Source organism: Colius striatus, chromosome 4, assembly GCF_028858725.1.
Source record: "Colius striatus isolate bColStr4 chromosome 4, bColStr4.1.hap1, whole genome shotgun sequence".
Taxonomy (NCBI): domain Eukaryota; kingdom Metazoa; phylum Chordata; class Aves; order Coliiformes; family Coliidae; genus Colius; species Colius striatus.
Window position 1 is genome coordinate 62,056,081 of NC_084762.1, and position 14,921 is coordinate 62,071,001.

General features: G+C 34.9%; 1 protein-coding gene across 1 annotated transcript in view; it reads left to right on the forward strand.

The window, feature by feature from the left end:
* PREX2 (phosphatidylinositol-3,4,5-trisphosphate dependent Rac exchange factor 2) overlaps positions 1 to 14,921 on the forward strand; it is a 183,318-nt gene that overhangs the window by 105,822 nt on the left and 62,575 nt on the right. The window contains exons 24-28 of the mRNA XM_061994821.1: positions 1,978 to 2,139; positions 5,901 to 6,123; positions 6,462 to 6,669; positions 10,859 to 11,038; positions 13,841 to 13,935. Coding sequence (XP_061850805.1) covers positions 1,978 to 2,139; positions 5,901 to 6,123; positions 6,462 to 6,669; positions 10,859 to 11,038; positions 13,841 to 13,935 — 868 coding nt within the window. The remainder of the gene's footprint in view (positions 1 to 1,977; positions 2,140 to 5,900; positions 6,124 to 6,461; positions 6,670 to 10,858; positions 11,039 to 13,840; positions 13,936 to 14,921) is intronic.

Below are 14,921 nucleotides of genomic sequence, written 5' to 3' on the forward strand. Positions count from 1 at the left end.
AACTTTGTTTCAGTGAAAGCAGTACCAAAACATGTTTTTAATGTATCTGAAAGTAAAAGAAAGCTATACATATGTAGGTGTGCACATTGGCAAAATCACAGAGGAAGAAAAAAAACAAGTGCAGCATTAGTTTACTTTGGAGTTTTTATTTTGTGATATTTCCAAATGGTAAAATCAGTGATTACTATGAAAAGGATGTGAATTTTTTTTTATATATATGGTATTGTCTGGGTTAGGTGGACAAATAATGTAGTAATACAGCTTTTACTAAGTTTGTTTTTATCTTTTCACACACATATGCATGTTAACAGTGTATGCTTAATGAAAGTATTACTGTGTATTAATATTATTAAGCTTTTTGGCAGCATGTTGATACCTGCAGATTTCTTGTTCTGTTGATCTTTTCATAGACGTATGACCTAAAATGCTGATCTACTGAAATGACTGAGACATAGGCACATGTTTCTTTTCATTGACTTCACTTTGGAGCAGATCAGGTTGACCAATATCATGAGATTTGCTAGAGTTGGTCTAGTCAATGCTTCGAGTCATTGGCCTGAAAGATGTTAATTCTTGCTGTAATTACAATTTCCTATAAAATGTTAAAGGTAGTAACTGCTTAAGAAATACTTTTCCTTTGTTACATATGGAGTACTTGAGTAAAGAATTAGTTCCAGCGCTCTAATTATGGACTGAAATAATGCATTATGATGAGAAGGTATCCAAAGTTGTGCTGCAAAAGTTACTTGTTTTGAATATACTTTAATGTAAAGATGCAAAAAAACCTCACTGAAATAATTTAAATTTGTATTATTAATTAATCCTGACACAAACAGAGCTTAAAACTCTATTTAAGTTACTGAGGTGTTTTAATACAGTAATTAAACATTGTAGCAGTAGAGTGAAAGGCTTTCCTTAATTCATCCTGCTAGGGGTCTGAGAAAGAAAATTCTCTCAGAATCTAGTCTTTTATAATCTGTATTTTCTAAAATACTTCAGGTTTTGCACTCCAAAATTTATCTACATGGTAATTTTGTTTTCTAAACTCTTTGATTAGGCCTATAAAATGTATATTACATCTTTGATGGTAGTGTAATAGTCAACTGTAGCAGAAGTGAATTACAGACTTAAGTCTCATGATGGATTAATACTGTATGTGGTTTTTGTTCAGATTTATTTGAATATCTCAAAAATTCAAGACTTTTCTTCTTATTTAGGTGCCTTAATCTGTGTTTTGAGTGCCTTTGTTAGAAAATTTTTTTGGTTGTGTTTTTCAAACACATCTTCAGAGTTGGGCCCAACCAGCAATGGGTATCTCTCAAGTTTCATAACACATTGAATTTCAAATGTAACAACTCCAAAAAAATGATGATATGCTACCCTCATCTCTTCAGTATGACTTTTTTTCAGTTTTCTGTCACAGTCATTTTCTCATGCTATTTCCACCATAGCAAGATTTCAGTCTTTGCTGGGCAGTATTGCTTATTCTGTTCCTTATTTCCTGTTTATGTATGCAGAATACACAAGAGGTTAGCACTCGGTTTTCTTGTATCCTTTTTCAGTGTGTTAGTATCTCTTATACTGCCAGACCGAAGTTTTGCTTCAAGTAATGAATTAAATTCATCAGCTTTGCGTAATATGTTCTGTTCAAGTAAACACAGCAGATAATGTATTTCAGAGGAGCCACAGTGGTTGCATTAGTGGAAAATTAGTAGTAAATCCAGTATCAGAGAGTGTCATGAGAAGCCAAATAAAAGTACTTAGTATAGGTATAACTTGTGCAGGGGATAGATTTGAAGAAACCTCGTGCTTTCCTAAGCTTCACTAATTGTTGTTATGCTTTTCCTGTGATGTTAAAAGGGAACTGATAATCAGGATTTTCAGTTTTAATATGAGATGATATGTTAAGGGGTTAAGTAAGGGGTTATCATAGTCATCTTATTTCATAACGTACTGCTCTTGTTTTTATTATCTTAGATTCTTGAAGCACTGGCAAAAAGCGATGAACATTTTGTGCAGAATTGCAACAGTCTTAATTCCTTAAATGAAGTGATCCCCACTGAGCTTCAAAGTAAATTCAGTGTCATTTGCAGTGAAAAAATTGAACACATCTATCGAAGAATCTCTAGTTATAAAAAGGTACTACTGGCATGTTCTAAGCTTGGTGATATTTGTCTTTGAATGGAAAAAAGGAGAATGTTGTACAGTTTGAATAACTCTTCAAAATTTTCTATTGCAATGACAAAAATATGACTAAACATTTAGCTATTTTGAGGTGTGAATTCCTAGACTGAGTAATTGCAGAAATTGTTTTCAAACTGTGTTCTGTATTATCTCTGTTTTTAGGCACTGCATAGCTCCTGTTCTTTCTTGTTTGCTGTGTTCAGTTGTAGATACAGTCGACTGCTTATTTCCCAACAAGAAAGCCCAGCATTCATTCTTCTAAATGCTTTAAACCAATACTCCAGTGAATTTGCAGATGTTAACCAAAAATGAAGCAATAAGAGCACAATTGCTTTTTCTAGTATTGCATTTTCATTTAAAATACCAAATTGTTACTTTTATTCACGTGTATTGCCCTGCAAATTGGTATGACTTTCTAGCATGACTGTTAATAGTATTAGCTCTGTAAATTGTTAGATTAAGTTGTGCTAACAAAACATTACAGCATAGAAAAAAGAGAAGGTGCCAACTTTCATGCACTTTCATGCATCTAAATTAATGAGATATGAATGAATAAATGACCCAGAGTATGACCTCTAGTTGCTGTCAGTGTATTTGTAGTTGTTTACTAAGGAGAACATAAATGAATCAACCTTTATTGCCTTTATTAATGCAAACATATTCTCATCCTGGCTTTGCCTCTTTCTCATACAATCTCATTCTTGGGAGTTTGGATTTAGTTTTAAGTAGGCCGAAAATGGCTGCATACAACTGACTCTGCTCTGTCTTCCAATCTCAGTTGGGAATCTAGGTTGTGACATTTACGAATTGCTCAGTTCTGAGAGGTAATATGCAAAAAATTGAGAGGGGGGAAAAAAAAAGGAGAAGAGGTTCAATGTAGAAGCTTCATACAGCTCTAAAGTTTGCATGGAAAAGGCAAGATGTTTCCTTGTTTTTCAAAGGAGAGGGAGGGAAACCTTTAAGGAAAATCCATAGCTTCGGTAGGCCAAAAAGCATCTTTACAAAGACTTTTCAGGGAGCTCTCTGACAAGAAACTGAATAAACTGAAGAGTTGAGTCACAGAAGGAGACATCAAAAGCACTCTGATAATGCATCACCAAACATCTGATCTCTCCACTGTTTGCCTGAATTATAAACCTTCATGTTTTCAAAGGATTAAAAATGAAAATATCTTTTTTAAAAACAAAATTCATTAGTTTTAACATTAATAGTAGGGTATTTTGAGTCTGAGTAGCATGCAGATGTTTTATACCTTTCCTGTAGCCAAAAAATTTGAGCACAATGCACAATGTCTTTACAGGAGGCCAAGACAATAATGAAATTTTATTATGTTATGCTGGATATGAAACAAACAGCCTTGGGGAACTTTTCATCGCGGTTATACTGTCTAGAAGCAGATATTGCTGATAGAAGCTGCACTTTCAAGCTTATCTGCACAAAAATCAGTAGTTTCACAGTAACAGCTTTTAGTGACAATTATTAATGCAATGAATTTCAGGAATAGATACGTCGTTTTCTTGGCAAGGTAAAGGTAACCATAGTTACAGGAGACTTGCAGAGTGCCTGAGCCCAGCTTGGCTCCTGGTTTCACTGTGAAAGTTCGAATTCTATAAATAAAAGCCCTGTAGATTTCTGCAGTTCCTACTATTATTATTATCAGAACATTTTGCTCCTAATAGACCTCGAGTCCAGTGCCATGAGTCCCAGATGTTTCTAAACACATATAAGAAAAGAATTTTGGGCCTGACTTATGACCTGATTAAATCATAGCCAAGCATTTGGTCTCTCTGGAGCAGGATGTGTGGGAGATTGAGATGTGAAATATGTACTGCTTGCAGGAACATTTTCATCGTTGACTATCCTTAGTGCCCTTCTTAACTACTTGTACATTCTTCAGCCTTCAAACAATTCCATAATTGGATTTCTTGTAACCTTCCAGATCTTGTTCTGACATGAAGATTTAAATGTAATTAAGCAGTCAAATGTTCATCAGGCTGAAGTAATATGACACCAAAATAAACAAATTTCAGTCCCAGCACAAAACCCTGTTATTATTCAGAAGGGACCTACCTTTATTCAACTGAAGTGTTAGTCAAAACTTGACTGATTGAATTTGTACTGACATTTATTACAGAAGGAACTTTACAAATTAACTTTCAGAATATTCTTGTGCCTAAGCTGTGCTCCATAGTCTGTGCAATATTTTGACTGGAGACATGCTGTGATTAAAATAGCAGGGATTTGGAACTTATTATGTCTTTTCCAGACAAAAATTCTTCCTTAACAACAAATGGCACTGGAAAGGACACATTTTGACAAAAATTCTGCTTGTGACCGACAAGCCTCTTTTCCAGTGGGAGAGTTTGACTTTTATGATTCTTAAACAAGCACATCATGTAAGTGTCCAAATTTAGTACAGTTCAGTCTTAGCCATTTCAAATTGACATCATCTTATCTTAAAAACAAAAAATCTTTCAGCCTATTCAAGAATGTTTGCAAAATTTCAGTTTATTACAGTGAAGGAAATGTGGCTAAGCACTCTATTACAACTAGACCATAAAACAGAGAGGGGAAAAAAAAGGCTCAGCATTTTCTGAGCTGGTATGAGGGAGAGAAGTGGTGAACTAGCAAAATCTGTAAAATGTGGTGTTTGCAATTTTTATGCTCTAATGTTTATCAGCTTCACAGGATCGCTCAAAATCACAAAATGGTTGAGATTGGAAGGGACTTCTGGCAGGCCCACCTGAAAACTTTTGAGTATCTCCAAAGAGGGAAGCTCCACAACCTCTCTGGGCAACGTGTGCAAGTGCTTAGTCACCTGCAGTGAAAAAGTGTTTCCAGATGTTCAGAGGGAACCTCTTGAGCTTTGGTTTGTGCCCACTGCCCCATGTCCTGTCACTGGGCACCACGGGAAAGAGTCTGGCTCTGTCCTCTTTGAACCTAACTTTCAGGTGTTTACATACATTGATGAGATCTCCCTGAGCCTTCTCTTCTCCAGGCTGAACAATCCCAGCTCTCTCAACCTTTCCTCAGAGAAGAGATCCTTCAGTCAGTTCATCGTCTTTGTAGCCCTAAACTTAGCTGGACTCTCTCCAGTATGCCCATGTCTCTAATTCTCTTGAACTCAGACCTGACCCAGTACTGTAAGTGTGGCCTCATCAGTGCTGAGGAGGGGGGCAGGATTACCTCCCTCCCACCTACTGGCAAAACCTATCCTAATGCAACCCAGGAGTACTTCATCTTTCCTGAATATGAATGTCATAATTCATGGCTTCCAATACTGTCTTTATTATAGCTTCAGGAAAAAAGTCTTCAGAAAAACTTTCTGCAAGATATTGACTTGGAAACAATTTTGTCAGCAGGTGTCATGTGCAGTAAAAGACTGATCATAGAGCATTTTCAGATTTTCTCCACAGGAAAACACTTAATATTTTATGATATTGTAAGGAAAGTAAATTCTATCTCCTTGTTACCAGACTATTTACATTTGTAAGTAACATTATTTCAAAATTCAAGCCCTCAAAAATGTAAAAGGAAAAATAGTTTTTCTTTCCCTTGTGGAGAAAGATGGATATTATGTAGTAAGGCATATGAAGTCAAGGATGCCTGAAATATTTTAAACTTTTGTTTTCTAGTCAGGTATACAAGTTGTGTCAGCCAAGTGCTGACACATCAAAAGCTATTAATCAAAATTTTGTTTTCTTTTTTGCTTGTAGTTTTCAAGAGTATTAAAAAATAGAGCTTGGCCTACCTTCAAACAAGCTAAGTCAAAGATTTCACCACTTCACAGCAGTGACTTCTGTCCAACCAATTGCCATATCAATGTGATGGAAGTATCTTACCCTAAAACCTCAACTTCCCTTGGAAGTGCCTTTGGTGTACAGTTAGACAGCAGAAAACATTCTTCACATGAAAAGGAAAATAAAAACACTGATCAAGGTAAGTCAATTGGGCTTTGAAGAACTACTTTCAATGCTTCTGATAGTCTTACAAGGTAACTGGTTTAGGTTTATGTCCCAAATATTAAAATTAAGGACAAGCCTTTATAAGAAAACCTTATTTTGGATACTTATGTTTAATATAACATGTCATAAAGGCTAATCATAATTTCACAATAACTTTTTCCTTAAGTAGCCTGACTTTGATACACAAAATAAAATGCAAAATTAAATAATTACATTATATTTTAAGCAGAAAAATATTTCGGTGTCTATTAGGTATTTTACCAAATTCAAAATGTATGTTGAAAATTGTGGAATCTCCTTGAATTTTTCCAGGTAAACTGAATCCCATGATTTATGTCCAACATACCATTACTACTATGGCTGCCCCATCAGGACAGTCGCTTGGCCAGCAAGAGGGCCATGGTCTGAGGTACCTCTTAAAAGAAGAAGATTTAGAAACACAAGATGTCTATCAAAAATTGCTGTTCAAATTACAAGCTGCACTGAAAGAGCTGGAAACATGTGTCTGTCAAATAGATGAGTAAGTAAATGTTGCCATCTGGACTTGTGTTCAATTTTTCCATTGAAGATACTGATAAATGTGGTTATCCTTTTTGTGTAGTGTAGGATCAATGTTGACTTTGGATAGAACCAAAATAATTGTAGGTAGTTCAGCAGTATGTGGTGTATTATATCAGAATGTAGTTACAGCTACTAATTAACTTGAGAAAAAATTGGCAAGGAAAAGTTAGAGTAAAAAGATGGGATAGTCAAGCAGCAAAGCCTTAATTAATAATAGTCATTCTTCAGTTAGGAGGAAATGCTTGAACACACTGGTCTTTGAACTTTATAAAGACTCTGTAGAACTTCTGTTTTCTGTTTTGACATAGCAACAATAAAACTGATGTCTTTTTTTGCTGAATTGCTTATTCTTACAAGCAATCTTCATAATAACTTTCTCAGGACAGAAATTAGGAATGCGATATCACAGTTCTAAATTTGTATGATACTGAATGATAGAAAGATGGAGCTACTAAATGACTCTTAGGTACCCTTTTTAACAATACTTTTGAAAAACCTGTTTGTCTTTCATCAGTGATGCTCTTTCATCTCTCAAAGTCTTGGGACAGTGTTATCTGCCCAACCTCTTCTATCTCTTAGTGTATGAAAGTGAATTGAAAAATGAGTGTTTCACCTCAAGAGCAGGTCTGTGAGAACTTGTGGAGTATGGAAAGGAAAGATTCCCAAAAATCCCATAAAGAAAAGATTCTGTACTGCTAGCATTATCTTAATAATAGCTTTTGTCATGGCTCACTGATGAGATTGGGATGCATAAAAAGTACACAAATAGAAAGAGATACACATAGAAAAGACATGTATCACTTTCCCAGAGCCCCTGAAAGTTTCACTCATCCCTCATTCATATAATTTAATAGTATCCTTGTGCTTCTTTAGTACCATTGCAACATACAGACCACTGATGCTAGCTTATATAGAGAAGTCCTTATATCCAGAACTCAGGTTATTTTCTATATGGTGACTCTACTGTGTTCTTGATTCACATGCTCTCAATGTGCTCTCACGATCCCAGCAATTTTTGGAAGGGTATCTGTTGGGAGTGTACAAGAGTCTGTACACGTTCAAAGATGTTTTCGTATTTCATAGAGAGAAGAAAAGACAAAGCAGCTCAGGTTTTGTAAGTTTTTTTTGTTACTGCCTGTGGCTATACATTTTTAATTTTTTGACTGACCATGGCAGGTTTTCTTTATTTCTGACATACTTTTAAGACTGTGTTGATTTGAGTTGCATATAGGATTAATTCCACATGTGAGGATTTTTTTTTGGTTGAGACTTGCTTTTCTGTTTCATGGAATCTTTCTTCGTAGTTACAGGGACTTTCAAGCTGTTAGTTGCTCATTCATGTATTTCTCCTATGAGAGACAGATGTCTAAAGTAGTTTTGTCTGGGGTAAACTCATCTCCAAAGAAATTATCATCTGCATGTCCTGTTTTTAAGAAGAAAAAAGAGACACTTCAAAGAAAAAAAAAATCTGTTGAAGCATGATTATTTTTTTTTTTTTATTGCATCCAGGTTTGGGTTTGTGTGGTTTAGATTCGCTGAATTATGTTTCTAACAGCACTTCAGTGACCTCAGGAATTAACAGCTTCTGAACTCTGTTATCCAAAATTCCAGCTTTCGTTCATGGTAGTTCAGCAAAAAAGTTTTGTGTAGAAAAGGAGCCTGCCTGCTGAGAGAAAGTGAAAAGCTCCCTTAGAAAAAGCTTCAGCTACCTTAATCAGTCTTTTACTGAGATCTTGGCAGCAGTGACTAAACAGTCACATGAAAGAAGAGGATATAATAGTCTATCTGTGTCTTGACAAATAATTACTCAGGGGAAGTTATATTCAGGGGCTGAAATTGCAGTTCATTATGCTTGTTCCTTACTCTTGATTATTTTCTTACAACAACAAAATCCACAAGAAGTTACCCGAATGGATCTGCCCAAGGGCTTTTTGTTTTCCTAGAAGTGGGTGATAACAGGAACAGAAGAAAAAAACAAAGTATAAATTAATCCTTGTCTCTATCTCACCTTGTCTTTCAGTAGGCAGTGCTGAAAGGTCTTGGAATGGGCCTTTTGTTTTAGCAGTGATGTTAAAATTATCTACCATGAATTTGTCTACTCCTTTTTGGAACCCCTTTGGTATTTTTTGTATTCAGAAAATCAGTTCTTGTAAAATTCTTCTAAGGTCTACATTTTCATAACATTTATTTTAGGACATGTTCAAGAGCATGTATGCTCTTGAACACTACTGTAAAATACAGACCCCATCTTTCTTCCCATCTTCATGGAATCCTGCTAACCAGTGACTTAAGTGATGTGGAAGATCTCAGTTGTGATTTCACCCTGATGTGAAAGCGTTAAGGCATTATGTAGCCCAAAAGTTGTCAGTCCAAAAGTGAGTGGGTTTAAAGTCCAGTAAAATTACACCATTTGTATAGTTTTTCTGTATTTCAGTTACAGTTCAGAATAGTACCTTTTCCTTAACATGTAGGATTAAAATCTGTCTCGTGTTAGCTTTTAGCCAGAGGAAGTTAGGCAGAAATGATGAAAGGATTTGCTAAAGACCTTTACTTATCATCCTTGTTTCCCTAAAGTTAGTATCAAACCCTGTATTAACATCTCTCAGGTCACAGTTTCAATGAGACCAAGCTTGATACAGCAGTTGGGAGATGTATTCATTACTATACATTCAACAGACAGCATTATAGGGATAACCTGCCCTATTGCATATCCAGAGTACAGAGTTTCTTTCTTTCTTTCTTAAAGCTCTAGGTCAGGAAATTATTTGCATATACTCATAAACATGATAGTTGAGCATGGTATGTAAAACATTGTCTGTGTTTCATATGCAAAAAGTCAATGTCTAGAAAGTTAACTTTCAAGAACAGCTTAGGATCAGGTTGTCTACTGGTAGAATATCTTTGTCAAAAGAACAAAATTTCAGTATTGATGTAACTGTAGCTAAAAAACCTTAAATTTTTAGGATTAAGAATGAGTTCCTTCAACTAGCAGAGCCCCAGAAAATTAAGATGAAGCTCCGAACCCCTTAAAATCAGAATTCTTTCATTGCAAAATGTAACAATGCTAATATATGTGGCAAGAAATAAGAGTAAAGGAATTCAGAATGTTACCTTTAACACATTTTTATTCACTAAAGATATGTGTCTCCCATAGTTTCCCTTCCAAAGTAAAAATTAAATGTAACAAAAATATCTAACATATTTCTGCAACACATTCGGTAGGAAGTTTGACAGTTGACCATTCTGACATCTCCTACACTAAAAACTCTGATACTATACCTGCTACTTGTAAAGTATTTCACAAAAAAACCTGAATTTGACACCTTCTGATTTCTGCTTTCTTCTGAAAGTAGTTTTTGTAAGAAAAATGCTGCCTTTCAAATCCAAAGGTTAGTTTGAAAACATCATTCTAATTGAGTGTTTGAGTAATAGGAATTAAAGGACAATTGCCTGTTTTAGCTGTTCTGATCTTGAAAGTAAATTAGAATATCTCAATATGAGTTAATCTCCCAAGAATATTAATCTTTTGCTTCCAGTATTGATGCATGTTCTAAATGCAGCAGTCTGTACTGTTCTCTCTTCTTGACTGGATGTCACTTTTGTGCTCCTCACAGAAGCTGGTAGATTAATCATCAGTTTTAATAGTGATAGTGGCTTTAACACTGTGAATGTCAGGAAATACACAGATATGTTAATAAAGATACTTAAAATGCCTTAGTAAAATAGCTTGCGATGTAGGCTGGCATGTCTGGTACAGTAATAATTGAGTAAATGTTTTTCACAGAGGTGTAGTTTCTTTCATTTGTTTTCTTGATTTGTAGTGAAAAATACATGGTTCATGTTTAGAAATAGTTATGTTAATATAAAAATTTACCCCAAGTCTTAAGAAAGTGCTGCATTTCTTCCCCAGCTGGAATAATTGCCTTCATATAAGACTGGAGATTTAATAGTGCTAATGGGTTTCACTGTTACACTTTTTAGCAGCAGAATGTATCACTTTCTACTCTTGTTTCAAATAGATATAGATTGAATAAGAAGTTTACTTCATGTGTTATTGAATAACAGTTGGAGGACACTGATGAGAAATGTTATCTTCTTGTTAGCTCCCTTTGAAAAACATTATCTTTTTTTATTATTTAATCTCACAGCCTTCTTTCTTCAATAACATATTCTCCCAAATCAGAACGTAAAACACCTGAATCTTTAATACCAGCAGACAGTGATAATGAAAAGGGGGAAAGGAATGGGAAGAAAGTCTGTTTCAGCATGACAGGTGATGAACAAGAAGATTCTGGTCATGATACCATCAGCAACAGGGATTCTTACAGGTAATTTGACTAATATTATTATTTTTCAACTGAATCAAACCAGTGTGTTTGTAGATTGTCAAATGACTATGAAGACTCTCAGAATACAATAATCCTGGCATCTCTAACAGGAATAACTAGCATCAAGATGTGTTGCATGGTGTGTAAAATAAACTATTTTCTGAGTACAGATTAATTACCAGATCTTGGTATCCCAAGCATTTATAAGATATCACAGCCAGAAATTTAAAGCTTTACATTATAATACCCATCTTATTAAAAAACCACATGAAATAATCTCTGTTATTATGTTCCCCAACAACAAACCAAATATCTGCTATGGAAAGCAAGATACCAGAGCTACCACTCTAGCTAGTCTAAAGAAAAAAAAAAATCTGTTTCTCAATATATGTTCCTCACCTTCTTCCACCCTAAATATTGAAGCATCATCTCATCTGTAGAACTCATAAGGCATCACAATTACTGTGAGTGAAAATACAAAGAATTTTGAAAAGGAAGGAGTAATTACAACAAACATAGGTCTTGTAAAGTTTATCTTCTGTTGCTTAGAGAGAATTGGTTAACTACATGGTATAAAATACAAATTAGAATTTTGGCTGCAAGTGAAATAAAGGTTCATTATTTGTTCAATATCATGGTTCATTATTATGCTCAGAAAATAGAATCTCAGTAGGGTCATCATTTTTTCAACAGAACCCTGTGTTGCTGAGATCTCTTTTATAAGCTAATATTTGATAAACACAGCATGATAGATAGGAACTCTCTGTCAAAGTAGAAACAGAAATAGCATGTATACATTTGAACAAAAATAAATGTAGAGATAATTTGCACAGATTCAGTCCGTCTTGTTCTAACCACGGTGAACAAACAAGCAAAGTGCTTTTGCAGCTGAAGCGCATTTAGGGCTTTCTGCATGTCCATGATGTGTCAAACTGACTGTGCAGGAGCTGCACCAGTGGTCTCTGCTTGTTCCAGTTGGGAATTTCTCCAACTGGCACAATATTTGTAAATGGAGAAAGTAGGTGTGACTTAGGACATGAGCGTTTCTTTGCTTTAAATATGTTCTTTATTCTGATCCCAGTTATTTATAGTCCATACTGGGTGTCAGGAGTGATAAAATTCTGGGTGCATTTGCAGAATAATAAAAAATTCTGCGAGTTTAGAACAATTGTTGGAATGAGAATGAAACCTTTTGTTTCTGAGCTTAAACAGTTATATTAGGCAACACTTAAAACTTCCATATCCCATAATGCCACTGTGGTTATTATTAGAACTAGTAGACTAATTTCCGCCATTAAAATACTCTCATTTTATGTTGTAGGATTTCATTCTAAACATTATCATATAATGTAATAAAAATGCAGAATGATATAGCTAATGTATCTATTTTCTTTCTCGTTTTCCTGTGTTTCATTTTCTCATGCCTTCTACAATCCAGTTTAAATAACCTTCATCTTCCCTTTGGAGGCTTTAATAAGTGAATAGAGTTCATTAGAAAGCATTTCTAATATCCATCCAGAAATTCTTAATACTCCTTGAGACTGTTTACTCTCTGTTAGAAACATGTTGTTACTGATGTCTCTTCATCTACTTAATGGTATGATTGTAATTATATCATATTGTTTCATTTAAAACTTACCCAGTTGGCTACAGGTTCGAAACGTATGCATTAACCAGGAAATGTAAGTCAACGTGCCAAAAGTAGTGAAAGGTCACTTTTGTGTTTACAAAACTAATGATAAAAAACCCAAGTAGGGAGTACATGGGTACATGTATAATTGCAGCATTGTATATGAAATACATATATGTATACCTAGGTGAATGAGTAGGCCCAATTCATAAGACCAAACACAGATTATTATACATAAGTATCCTTTAGATATCTTTTATATGTAAGTATCCTTTGACATTATCTTATAGTCACTTAGGTTTTTAAAACTACCTCTGCTGGATCATTACTTAAGCATTTCCTGCTTTGGAACTGATGATCTTCATGTGACTGAATTACTCTCAGAACTTTAAATCCAGATTTATTTTCCTAGGACTTTAGTACAAAAGGCTAAATTTTACTCTATTTATTGTGCAGAAGTAGGTATGTTCTCCATAAACTATTGTGTACAGGACAATTTATTTTCAGGAGAAAGAGCAGAAAAAAATGTCCCACTTTAATCTCCAAATCTCCTTACCAAACCAGTGTGAGGAACATTTTGTATGCATAGAAGCTTTCATTGAAGTCACAGATATAAATACCTATACATCTCTAACAAAATGAACACCTATAAATAAACTGTATTTTATCTGTCGGAGGAAAATAGTGTATAATTTGAGTTTTGATGCTACTCAAATGGAAAAATCTCTTCTAAACTCACTATGGAATCTAGTTTGCAAGTCATAAACCAGAGTATTTAATAATTTGTTAGATATGGACTAGAAATTAAATATGGAGTTACTAAAACATTTGAGGCCATGATTTGAAATCTGTCACTTGTGTAAGAGAGGTTGACTGTTTTGCATTGAAAGTATATATTATCATTCTGCAAGTACTTCTTCACATGCCAAGTGAAGGGAGAAAACTGAATCAAGTGGTTTGGGAATCCCATCCTCTGAGTCCTACCAGAATTGCAAATGAAATTACAGCCTAAGTGTAGGGATCTTTATGGTTGATAAAGAATTTTACAGACCATCTCATCATTAAATTTAAAAAAGGGAAAAGGAAGAGAATTTCCATGACTTTGATAGAGAGCCTTTTAAAAGACATGACTTAATTTATTTTTGTGTGTTGTCTTTTCTTTCTTTTTTAAGTGATTGCAACAGCAATAGGAACTCCATTGCCTCATTCACCAGCATTTGTAGCAGTCAGTGCAGTTCTTATTTTCACAGTGACGAAATGGATTCAGGTATGTTTAGAAAAGTCAGGTATTAATCTGCCATCTGTTTATTTTATTCAGTTTTATTATTTTCATTTGCTTAGCAAGTTTTTTTTGTTTCAGAAATTGTACCCTCCTTCATAATAGATGTGTATCATTTTGTTCTGCCTAGCTAGTGCTGCACTTAAGAGTCCTTCTGTGAAAGACAGCCTGTGTTCTAGACTCTGTGAATAGACTGAACTAGTTAGAGCTCTTAGAGTCACTGCTTTTAACCACTTTCATGCCTTGACCTTGACAGTGTGACAGTGTATTACGTTACACAGAGTAAAGAGCATTTTAGGTGGTGAGTGTGGAATGATTCCCCAGCCCATGTTAGCACCTGGGTGGCAGGATACGGCTGTGTCTGTAGGAAGGAATGTGAGACCACATAGAAGTACATTCTTCTTGTTTATGCCATGACAAATTGAATTTAAATAAATGCAGCTGCTAATAGGAATGAGATGGGATTTAACTGCGTGGAATACAAGGTCATATACTTAGGGAGTAATAATAAAATGTTTGCCTTAAGCTGAGAGTTTATCATTTGGGAATGATTTAGGAAAGGAAAAAACTGGACATGTTAGTTCAGTATGAGTCACCAGTTAGACTTGGCTATAGAGAAGGCGAGTTTTATTGCTGGATAATACCAGGAGAGGTATTTCAGCTGGGACAGGAAAATATTAGTGATGTTATGCAAGGTATCTGAGATACCTTGTGAGTAAGGCAATTCTAGGCACCTACTTTTACTTTGATATATACTTACTGAGTAGATACAGAAGAAAGGATGAAAGACATAATAAAAGAGGAGACCCAGGGTCTGTATCCTCAACATAAGATACAAATGAGATGATACACTCATGCAGCATCAAGCCAAAGTACCAGCTGAGGTGCCTAAAAGAATATGTCTGTGCTAGCCAAGTGCAGATACAGTGTTTGAGTTGATAAATAGTGCTGCTCAGTTGAAGTCCCACTCTCTT